Below are 14,236 nucleotides of genomic sequence, written 5' to 3'. Positions count from 1 at the left end.
CCCTATTCTACTTGTCCTGGCTTACTGGCCTGTCATTTATTCAACTTTCTTTCAACATTTCTCTTTACCATCCTCCATTACACTAAAGCCATACATTCTTTCCAGGTAGTTAGAACTCTTAGCCTTAATTTTTAGGTGACCTGTAAATAATTAACATTCCTCATATTAGCAATACATTCATATTTTTTAAGAGACACATACAGAAATTTCACTAGCTAAACAATTTAAACAAACAGCAAAGAGACATTTTTTTAAAAAATATATTTTATTGATTTTTTACAGAAAGGAAGGGAGAGAGATAGAGAGTTAGAAACATCGGTGAGAGAGAAACATCGATCAGTTGCCTCCTGCACACCTCCTATTGGGGATGTGCCTGCAACCAAGGTACATGCCCTTGACTGGAATCGAACCTGGGACCTTTCAGTCCATAGGCCGACACTCTGTCCACTGAGCCAAACCAGTCAGTGCAAAGAGACATATTTAAACAATAAAGACAGATAACATTCCTCACTAAAAACTTTGAATCACCATGGAAATGCAGGAGAGGTTTAGAAGGTTAAAAACAAACAAACAAAAAACAGGAACAGCCGAAACCGGTTTGGCTCAGTGGATAGAGCGTCAGCCTGCGGACTGAGAGGTCCTGGGTTCGATTCCGGTCAAGGGCATGTACCTGAGTTGCAGGCACATCACCGGTGGGGGATGTGCAGGAGGCAGCTGATCGATGTTTCTCTCTCATCGATGTTTCTAACTCTCTCTATCTCTCTCCCTTCCTCTCTGTGAAAAATCAATAAAATATATTAAAAAAAAAAAAAAAACAGGAACAAACAAACATAAAACTCTAACAGTAAATAAACAATTTTACACCAGCTAGCGCCACATTTACACCACAGAATACCCTGCATTTACCAAATCAGTTTCAATTGTGCAGAGATACAGAACAAGTCCCTGAACAGAGGCAGTAGAAAACTGCCTAAGAATGCATCTACCTTTTTCAAAGGCAGGCCAGACTTGGACCCTTAGCCAGTCTGAATTTTGACTTCCCTCGCAGGAAGTCCCAGAGACATTGAATACTGTCTAGAAGCCATTCCTCCAGATGATCCAAGCTATCCTGAGGTAAATAATTACCTAGGTAGGGGCCAGCTACCGCTTCTGTCCCATAGGACAGGCCAGAACTTGGACCCGTTTCCCTGGGGTTCAGACTTCTGATTTTGACTTCCCTCCCGGGAAGTCCCAGAAAGGTGTTTCCTGCCTCTTTTGGGTCTGCAGGAGCGAGGAGTCACTGCAGTCCCTCTGGGCCCAGTGAGTTCAGGAACCAGCGAATGTGCCAGTGGTGCGCCTTCCTTGGGTCCCAGAGCTCGCAGTGAGTGCCCCGAAGTCCCCTCTAGTCAGCAGTGACCTAAGAGCCAGCTCAACAGACGTTTGCCAGCCAATGCACCAAATGTTGTGGCAGAATGCACAGGAGAAAGATCATCCAGCACTCTGAGGGAGGAAAGTTTAACCTTTATTTCACAGGTCTGCTAGTCCAGGGGAATTTCGGATCCAAAGCCTGAACTCAACTCATGGGGAGGCTCTGACTTATATATCTCCTCTTGTGGTGGGCCCCTGAGGGTCTCCGCAGCTCTGCCCAAATCAGCTGGGGTTAGGCTCTGCAGCTCTGCCCAAGTCAGTCAGAGTGGGGAAGTAAGACTACCGTTTTAACCAGATACTGAACTAGGTTGCAAGCCTCCCCCACCCCCTCATTTTCCTTTTCACTAGTATTGGCTAACGTTAGTGCTAAGCATTTATTCCCTACTAACTTGCTACTGTTTTTGCCTCAGCCATTCTCCCAGTAACCATGTTTTTATTTGGTGAACTACCACTTCCCTGACTTGATCCATATGATAGATATATAGAGGGTAGACCCAGACACTATAGTGGGCATATAACCAATCAGCAGCTCCCTGGACTTTTCCAGAACTTTAGAAAAGTAAAAATACCTTTCATTTTCTGCTGGGATCACTTAGTAAGTTGTGAGCTTGTTATTATGTGTAGTCCTGCCTGAGAATGAAGCTAACAGGAAAGTAAGGCCAAAGATATAGAGAGACCATATGCTGAGGATGCTGTTTAGACTGGCAGATCCAGACACACCTGAGCTTTTCACCATTGGACTTGTCAGTTATAAAAGCCATTAAGTCCCTGTTTATGATGAAGTCAATTTGAGTCAGATACTCTGACTTGAAGCTAAAAAAGCCTTAACGGCCTTAGCTGGTTTGGCTTGGTGGGTAGAGCGTCAGCTTGCAGACTGAAGGGTCCCAGGTTCGATTCCGGTCAAGGGCACATGCCCAGGTTGCGCACTCGATCCCCAGTTGGGGGCATGCAGGAGGCGGCGATCAATGATTCTCTCTCATCATTGATGTTTCTATCTCTCTCTCCCTCTCCCTTCCTCTCTGAAAACAATAAAAAACATTAAAAAAAAAAAAAGCCTTAATGGTATTAGTAAATTGTCCAAGGCACACAACCTATAAATGGCATGCCCAGATATTTACATTTAGGCCTGTCTGGTTCTAAGATAGATACATACCTTTAACAACCAGGCCCATACCCAGAGGCAAGAATAGAAATGGATGCCCATATGCCACGTCTTAATATTTAAAAGTTAACTTAAACTGAGCTCAAGTATGCTCCATTCTATCTTGATAGGTACAACATCCTATAAGGCCAAGTTTGAATTTAGAATTCTCAGACTCATGTATGTCACACTATGGTCCCAAAACAGGCCATCCCATGGTCAAGGCCTGTTTCTCTTTTCTTCCTACCTGGTTCTTTCCCACATTGCAGGGGATACTCCAGTGCACACCTCCAAGTGCTGTCAGATCCCTGAGAACCATCACCCCTTCACCCACCACTTGAGCAGCACTGCCTTTATAGGAATGGAGCCAGGGGAGAGGCTCATACCGGCCCTGGAAGCACATTTGGGCCTGTTTGGGTACGGATTCCAAGCTCTTAGGTACCTGGACTGTGGTCTGGTGGGTGAAGTGGCAGCAGAAGCTCTGGGTAGTCACATGTCCTTGGTCCTGCAAGGTCTGTGCCTCATGGCAGGAGGAGAGCCAAAACAAGTCTTAGAAGGAATCTTCTTGACCACATCTAACACTATTAACCTCTGTGTTAACCACACTTCATTCCACCCACCCCCCTGCAGTTTCAAGTTCACTAAGCTCTCATTAATACACCAGAAATACAGTATTTTATTGTGAGTTCCTGGAAGTTCAGCCAGGTATATCTCAGAGCTCTAAAAATTCTGGACATGTGGAAGTAGTCTTTTATGTTTTCATAATTGTTATCTATGGCCTGATTACTGGCTGTCCATTCTCACCTTTAAGTTCTTCCAGGTATCCCACAGACCAGCTGCAGCCTGGGTAGCAGTACGGAAACAATTCATACCTTGATCATTCCTCCATCTCATCCCAGGACCAATCTGGGGTTAAGAAGGCAGCCATGGAGCGCTGAGCATACCAGCTTTCTAATAAACCCATAGAACTTTCCCTCCTGCTTTCATTGTAGATGCTGTCACTACAGCAAGTGAACTCAGCTTTTTTGTGCTTAAACATTTCAAACCTACCGGCTTATAAATTATACTAATTAAGTAGCAGGGGTTTTTGTTTTTGTAAAAAATCAAATTTTCTATTGAATATCCTGTTTTAACCCCTCACCCTCTCCTTTACTCTTTTTTTCTTCCTTAATGACACCTTTCTGCCACAGCTGACTCCCTAAAGACTTGCTCATTCCATACAAGAACATGGAGAACTGCAGGAGGGTTTTGAGAGGCAGTCCTAGGTTAAACTGATCATCTCTACATACGTTCTAGGACTAAACACAGAGCTTCATCTAATTGTAGGACTGTGCAACATCACAATGGACGTTTTTTTAAGTGTATTTTTATTGATTTCAGAAAGGAGAGGGAGATACAGAAACATTAGTGATGAGAGAGAATCATTGGTTGACTGCCTCCTGCATGCCCCCTACGGGGACTGTGCCCTGACCGGGAATGAAACCATGACCTGGTTCATAGTTAGCTCAACCACTGAGCCACGCTGACTGGGCTCACAATGGACTCTAGATGTTTGTCATTGATCCTAGATGTTTGTCATTGATCCTAGATGTTTGTCATTGATTCCATCAGCTGACTCCCTAGAATCACTACATGGGGAGACAATGGCTCTGGGTGTAGCTAATTTTTAAAATACTGTATATATTTTTTATTGATTTCAGAGAGGGGGAGAGAAACATCAATGACTAGAATCATTGATCGGCTCTCTCCTGCATGACCCCTACTGGGGATCAAGCCCACCACCGGGCATGTACCCTGACCTAAGGAATCGAACTGTGACCTCCTGGTTCATAGGTCAATGCTCAGCCACTGAGTCACACCTGCTGGGCTATCCCGTTATTTCTAGAATCATCCCTTCCCTGCACATGGTTCAGCAATTCCACTCCTCAGTCAGGCAGACACTATTCCTAGGCCTCTCATCAGCAAGACATTTGCTTATCAAGCCATGATGTTGGTCAATCATGAAAGCTGAACAGTCATAGTCAGAGGCTGTGTCAATTTCAGGGTTAGCTAGGCATTTCTCTGGGGCACATAGGAGGAAGTTTCTTTAGAGGTGAGAGAAGTAGATGCTACCAACCTATGCAAACTGTCACCTGCTTCCTTTGTCTCCTGAACAGCTGCTACAGGACTCTCCTTGCATACTGCAAGCATCAATAAATGCCTGTCTCACTGGAGCTGCACTGCATATTCAGCATTCATCCAAACATTTATTGAGCATCTACAATGTTTGTGAACACAGTTTGCCTCTGAGCAATTGCATCTACCCTATTTGCAGAAGTCAGCTTCAAGGTCATTTTCCCCCCAAAAGCTTCTGGACACTTCTCAATTATATTAGGATTGTCATAGTACCTTGTACTTCCCTTAGCCTAGCATTTATAAAATGCCTTTTTAAAGCCTGTTTTCTGATCTGTATGTACCACTAAACTGAAAGCTCTTTGAAAGCAAAACCCCAGATTTTGACTGCAGCACTTCGCACAGAGCCTTGTACAATGCAGGCATCATTTAATGAATTATTGCTGAATTAAAGACAATGAGTAGAGTGCTAATAAGTATGAACAAGTGGAACCCCAGGATGTCAGGTCAAGGCTTCTCTGAGTTCAATGAGATGTTGGACGAGTACCAAAGTGGTCAGTTGACCAGTGTGGAACGTGTGTACAAGGTTGTAAGGCATACTGAAGAAAGGTGTGAAATTCTGTGGCTGGAGTACAGCGGCTTATCTGGGGAGCCAGACAGGTGCCAGACAGGAAGGGCAGCAGGAAAGGATGATGCAGAACCGCAGTCCCCGTAAGGTCAAGTCCACAAAACAGGTAATGGCAGCAACCGTGGCTTGAGAACGAGACGCCGACTTCCAAATCCTCTGGGAAAGTCCCAGAGATTCCACTGGCAGCGCCTCGCACCTCGCCCTGCCCAGGGCACCGGCTGCCCGCGGCACATGCTGCCCGCTCACCGCGCACTTCCGTCCCGGCCGAGGGGTCTTCCGGGGCACCCAGGGGTCCTGGCCGCCAGCAGCGGGGTGCGCAGGCGCGCTGAGGCTTGCAGCCCCAAGGGGCGGGCGAGTGCGCGCGCTTCCCCGCGCACGCGCGCACGGAGGGGGCGACGGCCGCGGTGACGCTGCTGCGGCGGGCGGGTGGCGGCGCGTGAAGCGCGCGATTCCCCGCGTCTTGGGAGCAGTGCCCCGGCTCTCGCCGCTCCCGCCGCCCCCGCCGCCGCCATGTCGGGCAGGTCAGTCAGGGCCGAGACCCGCAGCCGGGCCAAGGACGACATCAAGAAGGTGATGGCTGCCATCGAGAAAGTGCGGAAATGGTGAGGGGCCGAGGCCGGGGCCGAGGGTGCTGGCGGGGTTCGCCGGTCCAGGCCCAGAGGAGCACCAGACCGGCAGGCGGGGTGTGAGTCCACCGACTGGCGCTGGAGTGGGGGGAAGGGGGGAGACGGAGAAGGCGGGAGGAGAGTGCCGCTCGCGTCGGCGTGAGTTCAGAGGGCGCGCCAGCCCTGACCAATTAGCGGCTCGACCGGCTCGTGGCCACACCCACCTGTCAGTAGGCGGTGTGTCGCCAGAGGAGATGCCGGCTTCCGGTCGCTTTGGTCTGGAAGATGTTGCTCCTCTCACCAATCCTGGTGCGGTTTTGACTCCGCGGATGCCCGCCTCTGTAGGCTTTTGCTTTGTGAACTGTCCCATATGTTAACCAACAATCTGAGTATCCCGTCCGCCAGACTGAGCACTCTAAGTTTGGTGACAGGTACTTGGTACCTACCTAGCACGGGAGCAAACTTGGTGTGGAAATCAAAACTCTCTCCCCTAATACCAGACGCACTCTGAACTGTGTAGGCATTTTCTCTCAGTGCCCTGGGAGCTGTGGGTAGAGGAGTCGAGACCTGCTCCTCGTTTAGAAACGGCTCATGTACTGTTCTTTGCAGATGCTGGTTGACTGCCTATTTTGTATCAAGAACGCCGATGTATTACCACATTAAAGTTTCACAGCCAACTACTTGTGCCAACTTTTAAAAAAAATATTTTGAAAGTATTACATAGGTCCTCCTTACCCGCCTTAACCTCTTCCAGCCCGCTCCCGTCCCTTCCCAGGCCCTCGCCACCCCATTGTCTGTGTCCACGGGTTATGCACACAAGTTCATTGGTTGATCTCTTCCCATTCACCCTCTGCTGCCTTCCCTTTGAGGTTCAACAGTCTGTTCATGCTTCTGTATCTCTGGGACATAGTTTTTCCCCCCCATCAGTTTACTTGGTTCATTAGATTCCACATATGAGTATCATGTGACACTTACCTTTCTCTGATTTATGTCACCTTCTTGAGTGCTTTTCTCTAGTTGATGATTATTAATAACTTTAAAGCCCTGGTAGGTGTTAACTCCCTCCAGGAAGCCTTACCAAAGCCCTCCTGTCTTTCACTCTCCACCCCTTTTAGGGGCTTCTTACCTCGTGTTTGCTCATTTCCCCACAAGATCAAGTTCCTTATTCCTCTATATCCAAAGGCTTCGGGTATAGTTGGGACCCATTATAAACATTGGTTAATCAATCATGATTTTTCCCCTCCAAATGTAATTCTGGGTTTTTGTGTGTGAAATCTAAGAGTTGGCACACCTTTCTTTCTCTTCCGGCATTCTCTGCCCCCACTAGTAGCCTAAGCCAGCTGACATCCTCTCTCCCCCAGCCTCCCTGTGATCTCCCTGTTTCAGCTTGCTCAGTCCTTGGTCCATTGCTCACATTTCACTCAGCATGATAATATTTTTCTCAAGTGCAGATCTCATCAGAGTACTCCCCTGCTAAGAAAATAATGCTTCAGTGACCTCTTCTTGCTTATGAGACCAAACCTGGTCCTGCCTGCCTCACCTGCCGGGCTCAAACTGCCCTCTTTTTCAGGATGCTGGCCATCTTTCAATTAGAGCCGCACTACTATTCCAGCTGCCCGGCATCCTTCCTCAGGCTTACATCCCCTTTGCCTAGTTAACTCCTAGCTCAGCTCAAAAGTTGGTTCCTCAAGGACACCTTTCAAGACCCCAATCTAGATCAGATCCCCTTCATAAAACTTTCCACAATTATATTGGATTAAACCATAAGACATTTCCTATATTTGATTTTTAACCTACAAAAGTGGCAATTTGATATGGCTAACCTAATGATTAAGTGACTGACAATGAAATGAGTTGTTTGATGTCTGTTTCTAACTGGAGTGCAGGCTCTGTGAGGGTACGGACTATGCATATTGTTCCTTTTGTGCCTAGGGCCTAGCACAAGGTCTTGTATATTAAATATTTGTTAAATAAATGAGGAAATGGAGTGTCTTGTCCAGGAATTAACTCCCAATATTCTAAGTCTTTAATTCTTTCTTTCTATTATATCACAGTCTCTTTTTTATGTTCCTGTGATGTTATTTGCTGAATAACATCCTCAATAGCAAAAGTAACAACAGTTTTTGCTTTTTTATGTTATCAGATGTGGACTTGAAACTTTCAGAAGTAATTTCAGCATACACACACCCCTTACTCCCCCACCCCCACCCCCCGCTTGTCCACAATTTTCTGCCATTTTCAAGAATGTCACTTGCCTTTCCCTAGGTATGTGCCTGGGAAAAGATTAAGCTTCTCATATGTTTAAGGCTTATCTCAAAAGTTACTTTTTCTGGAAAATAAAACCTTAAAGCAGTTCTTCCATGGCTTGGCCTTCACCTCTTCCAGAAACCAGTGTAAGGCTTTATTCTGTTAGCTGGAAGCATCCTGGCCTGTGATTATTTTTAAATGGAGTTTGTGTTTCAACCCAGAGTTCCACAGGAGTCATCGAAGTTCTCCCATCCATGGGATATCCTAGTCTTACTCTGTCTTTCAGCCTTCTCATCCTTGCCACCTTCAGTCTTTTCCTTATCTTTTTCACTCCTATGAGCTCCCCAGGTAGGAACTATATCTTATACATCCTTTATATCCTGGAGGGCCTTATAAGTATCTGTGAAATTGAATTATCTTTTGAAAAGAAAAAGATGCTAGATAGATACCTGAGTTTGGAAATCTGCTGGTACTCTATATTGGTTAGTATGTTAGGGGGAAAAAGGCTTTGGTATTCTGTACATGAGGAAAAATGACAAGTAGAGAGTTCAGAGCCAAAGGAATTTGACAGAAGTTTTTCTGAAAGGGATGATTTTGCACTGAAAGTTAAGGTAATTTGACGGAAAGGAAGTTAGAAAGCATTAAAGATCGAAGGAATGATTTGCTGAGAAGTAGGAAAGCACAAGTTATGAACAGAAAATCTATTTTATTGTTTTATCAGTCCTAAGAAGTATTTTTCTTTTAGGGAGAAAAAATGGGTTACTGTGGGTGACACATCGCTTAGGATATTTAAGTGGGTTCCTGTGACCGACAACAAGGAGGTAAGTGTGGAAGAAAATCCCAACCAAAAAAGGTACTGTTTTCTTTCTTTGATTACCTCTTAATGATAAAGGAGTTTATTTCCCCAGAATTGAGTTGGAAATATGTAAAGACATCCTCTGTCATTGGCCCACACAGAGCCTCCCTTTATATTTTCCATTTATTCCCTTTCCTTAACCCATTCTCCTTTTCCAGGGCTTGGTGAACTATAGCCGATCCTGCTGTGAGTGTCAGTGTAGCCTTATTGGAATTCAGCTATGCCCATTGGTTTCCTTCTGCTTTTGAGTTATAATGGTAGAGTTGAATAGTTGCCATAAGACCTAATGGTCTGCAAAGTCTAAAATATTTATTATCTGGCCCTTTAAGAAAAAGGTTGCTGACTCCTGTTTTTATCCAGTTAGCTATTCACTGCAGTGTATTTTTATATGTTTTATATGTATATATGCCTTTCTAATTCCTCTTCCATGGGTTTATCTGGACATCTGTGTATTCTTGAAAAACACATAGCATTGTTTCATGTTGGTGTTTTTAAATGTTTACATCTAAATGTAGCATTGTGCTATAAACCTCCATTCTTCTTTGTTCAGCCTTGTTTTTGAGAACTCTCTATGTTTCTATAATTGTAAATAGAGTTACTACCTTTGACCCTTGTACTGTATTCTTTTATATAGTGTTCACATTCACGTACACATTTCCTGGGTAATAAAACACCCAGATTGTCTCCAACTCTTTTCCCCTAATTGTTTTTGAAAAATCTCAAATATAAAACAGACATAAAAGTAAGTGAAACAGCCCTAACCGGTTTGGCTCAGTGGATAGAGCATCAGCCTGCGGACTCAAGGGTCCCAGGTTTGATTCCGGTCAAGGGTATGTACCTTGGTTGCGGGCACATCCCCAGTAGGGAGTGTGCAGGAGGCAGCTGATCGATGTTTCTCTCTCATCGATGTTTCTAACTCTCTATCCCTCTCCCTTCCTCTCTGTAAAAAATCGATAAAATATATTTAAAAAAAAGTAAGTGAATCATAAATGCACAGTATTCTATATATACTAGAGCAGTCATGGTGAACCTTTAGAGCTTGGCGTGTCAGCATTTTGAAAAACCCTAACTTAACTCTGGTGCTGTGTCACATAGAAATTTTTTGATATTTGCAACCTTAGTAAAACAAAGACTTATATTTTTGATATTTATTTTATATATTTAAATGCCATTTAATAAAGAAAAATCAACCAAAAAAATGAGTTCATGTGTCACCTCTGACACGCGTGTCAGGTTCGCCATCACTGTACTAGAGGCTTGGTGCACGGATTCGTGCACTGTGTGTGTGTGTGGGGGGGGGGGGGGAGCGTGGACTGCGGGGATTAGCCTGCTGTGGGAGCGCCGCTCATCCCGGTCAGCTGAGTGGCGCTCCCCCTGTGGGAGTGCACTGACCACCAGGGGGCAGCTCTTGCATTGAGCATCTGCCCCCTGGTGATCAGTTCGTGTCATAGTGACTGGTCAACCGGTCATTCCACCAGTCGGTTGCTGGGCTTTTATATATATAGATAAAAGCTAAGCGACTGGAACGACTGGAACGACCGGTTGCTATGACATGCACTGTGGCTGGCCAACCAGCCCGATCGAGGGCGGGTTGGCTGGCCACCCTCCTGCAGCCCCTTCCCCTGGTCAGACCCCACCCATGCACGAATTCGTGCACCAGTTCTCTAGTAATGAATAAATACAGTAGGTCCTCTTGTTATGTCAGACATCCGTTCCTATGGCACGACGTAATGTGATTTTCGCCGTAAGTCGGAACAAAAGCACCTATGTCACTCACGTGGAGCACATACACAGCAGTAATGAAGTGAAACAGTAAAAAAAATTTAAAAGAAAGGTAACAATTCTTGACCTTTACTTCTGGTAAATAAATAATGAAAAACATAAAGCACATATGTACATATGTAGAAATGACAGAACTTTTTTTTTTTATAAATAAATGGGAGATGGCAACATAACCATGAAACGACATATGTCGAGTTCGACGTAACCCGAGGACTGTCTGTATAAAGCTGATACTCTTGTCAAAACAACCCAGGTCAGCCCTAGCCTTCTATTGGCTACCTCTGCTTTCCATTGGCTACCTCTTGTGGCTACCTCTATTTCTATTGGCTCAGTGGATAGAGCATCGGCCTGCAGACTAAAAGGTCCCGGGTTCAATTCCGGTCAAGGGCATGTACCTTGGTTGCGGGCACATCCCCAGTAGGGGGTGTGTAGGAGGCAGCTGATCCATGTTTCTCTCTCATCAATGTTTCTAACTCTCTATCCCTCTCCCTTCCTCTCTGTAAAAAATCAATAAAATATATTTTTAAAAAAACAAAAAAAAACCAGTATTGTTAGATTTATATGTAAAGTTATCTCATCTTGGTTTTAATTTGATGACAAATTGTGTCATTACTAATGACATTGAGCACCTTTCCTATGCTTATTAGCCTTTTGGGTTTCCTCTTTTAGGAAGTGCATATTTAAGTGTATGTGCCTCTGGTCTTTTTCTAATGACTTGTAATTGTCTGTGTTCTGGTGACAAATTCTTTAAATTCTATACTACCCATACCATTTCCCATTCCATGGCTTGTCTTTGCACTGTCTTTATGCTGCCTGAGTATAAAAAAAAACTTTTTAATTTTAACATAGACAACACAATTAAGATTTTTCTTGAATGTCTTAAGAAATCTCTTTTCAAAGAGAAACTTCAGAACTAGTGTGGTGGTTCTGATCCAAGAGTCCCTAAGGACCTAGCTGCTTCTAATCTTTTTGTTTCTTTAAAAAATCATTTTAGCCCTAACTGGTTTGGCTCAGTGGATAGAGTGTCGGCCTACGAACTGAAAGGTCCAGGTTCGATTCCGGTCAAGGGCACATGCCTGGGTTGTTGGCTTGATCCCCCAGTGGGGGACTTGCAGGAGGCAGCCGATCAATGATTCTCTCTCATTGTGGATGTTTTTCTCTCTCTCCCTCTTTCTTCCTCTCTGAAATCAATAAAAATATATTTTAAAAAAATCATTTTAGCCCTAGCTGGTTTGGCTCAGTGGATGGAGCATCAGCCTACAGACTGAAGGGTCCCAGTTTCGATTCCGGTCAAGGGCATATGCCCGGGTTGTGCACTTGGTCCCCAGTAGGGGGGCGTGCAGGAGGCAGCCAATCGATGATTCTCTCTCATCATTGATGTTTCTATCTCTCTCTCCCTCTCCCTTCTTCTCTGAAATCAATAAAAATATATTTTAAAAAATTATTTTAGAGTCCTGGCTGGGTGGCTTAGTTGGTTGGAGTGTTGGTTCAGTGCACCAAAAGGTTGTGGGTTTGATTCCCAGTCAGGAAACATACCTAGGTTTCAGGTTTGATCTCCAACCTGGGCGTGTATGAATGATATTTCTTTCTCTCTCTCTCTCTCTCTCTCTCTCTCTCTCTCTCTCTCTCTCTCTCTCTCTCTCTCTTTCTCTCTCTTTCTGCCTCTCTCCATCTCTCCCTTCTTCTCTCTCTAAGAAAAGCAAGGGAAACATATTCTTTGGTGAGGCTTAATAATAATAATAATAATTTTAGAGAGTAGTGACACTATTCATTTTACTCTTTTTAATTAATTGTAGTAAAATACACACACCATAAAATTTACCATCTTATCATTTTTTTTGTGTTTAGTTCAGTACAGTAGTGTTACATATATTTACCTTGTTTTACAACCAATCTCCAGAACTTTTCATCTTGTAAAACTAAAACTTCATACCCATTAAACAGTTCCCCATTCTCTGCTCCATTTTTGACCTTGTATTCCAAGGTTAAGCTTTAGCCATTCACTCAGCACATTCAGGTACCAGGCAGCAGGAGGAGTAGAAAGATGGCAAATGGTATTTTCGGGAGTTTAAGTAGTTTCCTTGAAGTTGCCCCAGCATATACTATAAGTGTTCATAATAGCTTGTGGTACATCTAGTGCCTGGGAAGACTGAGAAAATATGACCACCTAAAAATTCTATTAATATGCCCTGGCTGGTGTTGCTCAGTGGTTGGAGCATGGTCGTCGTCCACCCTCACCCCTCACCCCCAGGTATGGTCAAGGGCACATACCTGAGTTGCATGTTTGGTTCTCAGTCCCAGTCAGGGTGTGTGCAGGAGGCAACTAGTCTATGTCCATCTCTCTCTGTCTCTCCCTCTCCCCCTCTCCCCCTTCCTTCCTCCCTCCCACTTTTCTCTCTAAAAAAAAAAAGCAATGGAAAAAAATATCCTCAGGTGGGATTAACAACAACAAAAAAGTTCTATTAATATGGACGAGGATTTCTGCCATAATACACTTGCTTTTTTCCTCCTCTCTTTACCTTCTGGTGACTAAATTTTCTTCTGGTGATTTTAAGTTCTTTTTTCTATTGGCTACCTCTAACTTAAGACTTACTATGTTTCCCTGTAAAGTGTATCAGAATCTGTATTTTCCCTCTGAACCTGGTAATACCCACAACATTTTCCCCACCTATGGTCTCTGCCTCTCCCTCACTTCTATCCTTACCTTGTCCTTAGTTGTTGTTTTTAATATATAAATATCTTTTCTAAGGAAATATTTTTTAATTATTTTTTTCTAAATATATTTTTATTGATTTTAGAGAGAAAGGGAGAGGGAGAGAGAGAGATAGAAACATCAATTGGCTGCTTCCTGCACGCCCCCTACCAGGGGATCAGATGGAGCCTGAAAGCTGGGCATGTGCCCTGACCAGGAATCAACTGTGACCTCGTGATTCATGGGCTAATGCTCAACTACTGAGGCATACTGGCTGGGCCCTTGTCCTTAGTTTTGACTGGAATTTTAGATTATACTAGAGGCCCGGTGCACGAAATTCTTGCAGGGGTGGGGGGTGTCCCTCAGCCCGACCTGTGCCCTCGGGGGATGTCTGACTGCTTGTTTAGGCCTGATCCCCACGTTGGACATCCCTCTTGAAATCCAGGATGCTGCATGCACCAATGACCATACTTTTCATACAGGTGAAAGGCATCCTGCTGTTGTATGGGCAGCTACATTTTTTTGCCCTGATTATAAAAAGTAGTACATAACATGATCCTTCTGCGGCAGTAGTACCATTTCCCCCATCTTATGGGTGGAAAAACTGAAGGAGAGAGAAGTTAAGTAATTGGCTTTGTCACACAGTTATAAGTGTCAGAATCAGGGCTGACCACAAAATGTACAAGCCAGAGTGCATGCATGTCATCGCTGCATCATCCTGTTTTTTTCAGTGTTAAAGTAGCCTTGCCAGGTTTTAATTTTTAAA

General features: G+C 44.4%; 2 protein-coding genes across 4 annotated transcripts in view; both read left to right on the top strand.

The window, feature by feature from the left end:
- The window catches only part of TBL2 (transducin beta like 2), a 23,980-nt gene extending 15,019 nt beyond the window's left edge, over positions 1–8,961 (top strand). Inside the window, exons 8-9 of the mRNA XM_036308848.1 lie at positions 4,705–5,973; positions 8,886–8,961. The gene's annotated coding sequence lies outside the window, so the exon portion shown is untranslated. The remainder of the gene's footprint in view (positions 1–4,704; positions 5,974–8,885) is intronic.
- Positions 5,764–14,236, top strand: part of BCL7B (BAF chromatin remodeling complex subunit BCL7B) — a 23,354-nt gene continuing 14,881 nt past the window's right edge. For all 3 annotated transcript variants that reach the window (XM_036308852.1, XM_036308850.1, XM_036308851.1), the window contains exons 1-2: positions 5,764–5,890; positions 8,886–8,961. In XM_036308852.1, the coding sequence (XP_036164745.1) occupies positions 5,799–5,890; positions 8,886–8,961 (168 nt within the window). In that variant the 5' untranslated portion in view covers positions 5,764–5,798. The remainder of the gene's footprint in view (positions 5,891–8,885; positions 8,962–14,236) is intronic.

Source organism: Myotis myotis, unplaced genomic scaffold (assembly GCF_014108235.1).
Source record: "Myotis myotis isolate mMyoMyo1 unplaced genomic scaffold, mMyoMyo1.p scaffold_m19_p_5, whole genome shotgun sequence".
NCBI lineage: Eukaryota > Metazoa > Chordata > Mammalia > Chiroptera > Vespertilionidae > Myotis > Myotis myotis.
Note: the sequence above shows the minus strand (reverse complement) of the source record. Positions and strands in the feature narration are given on the sequence as shown.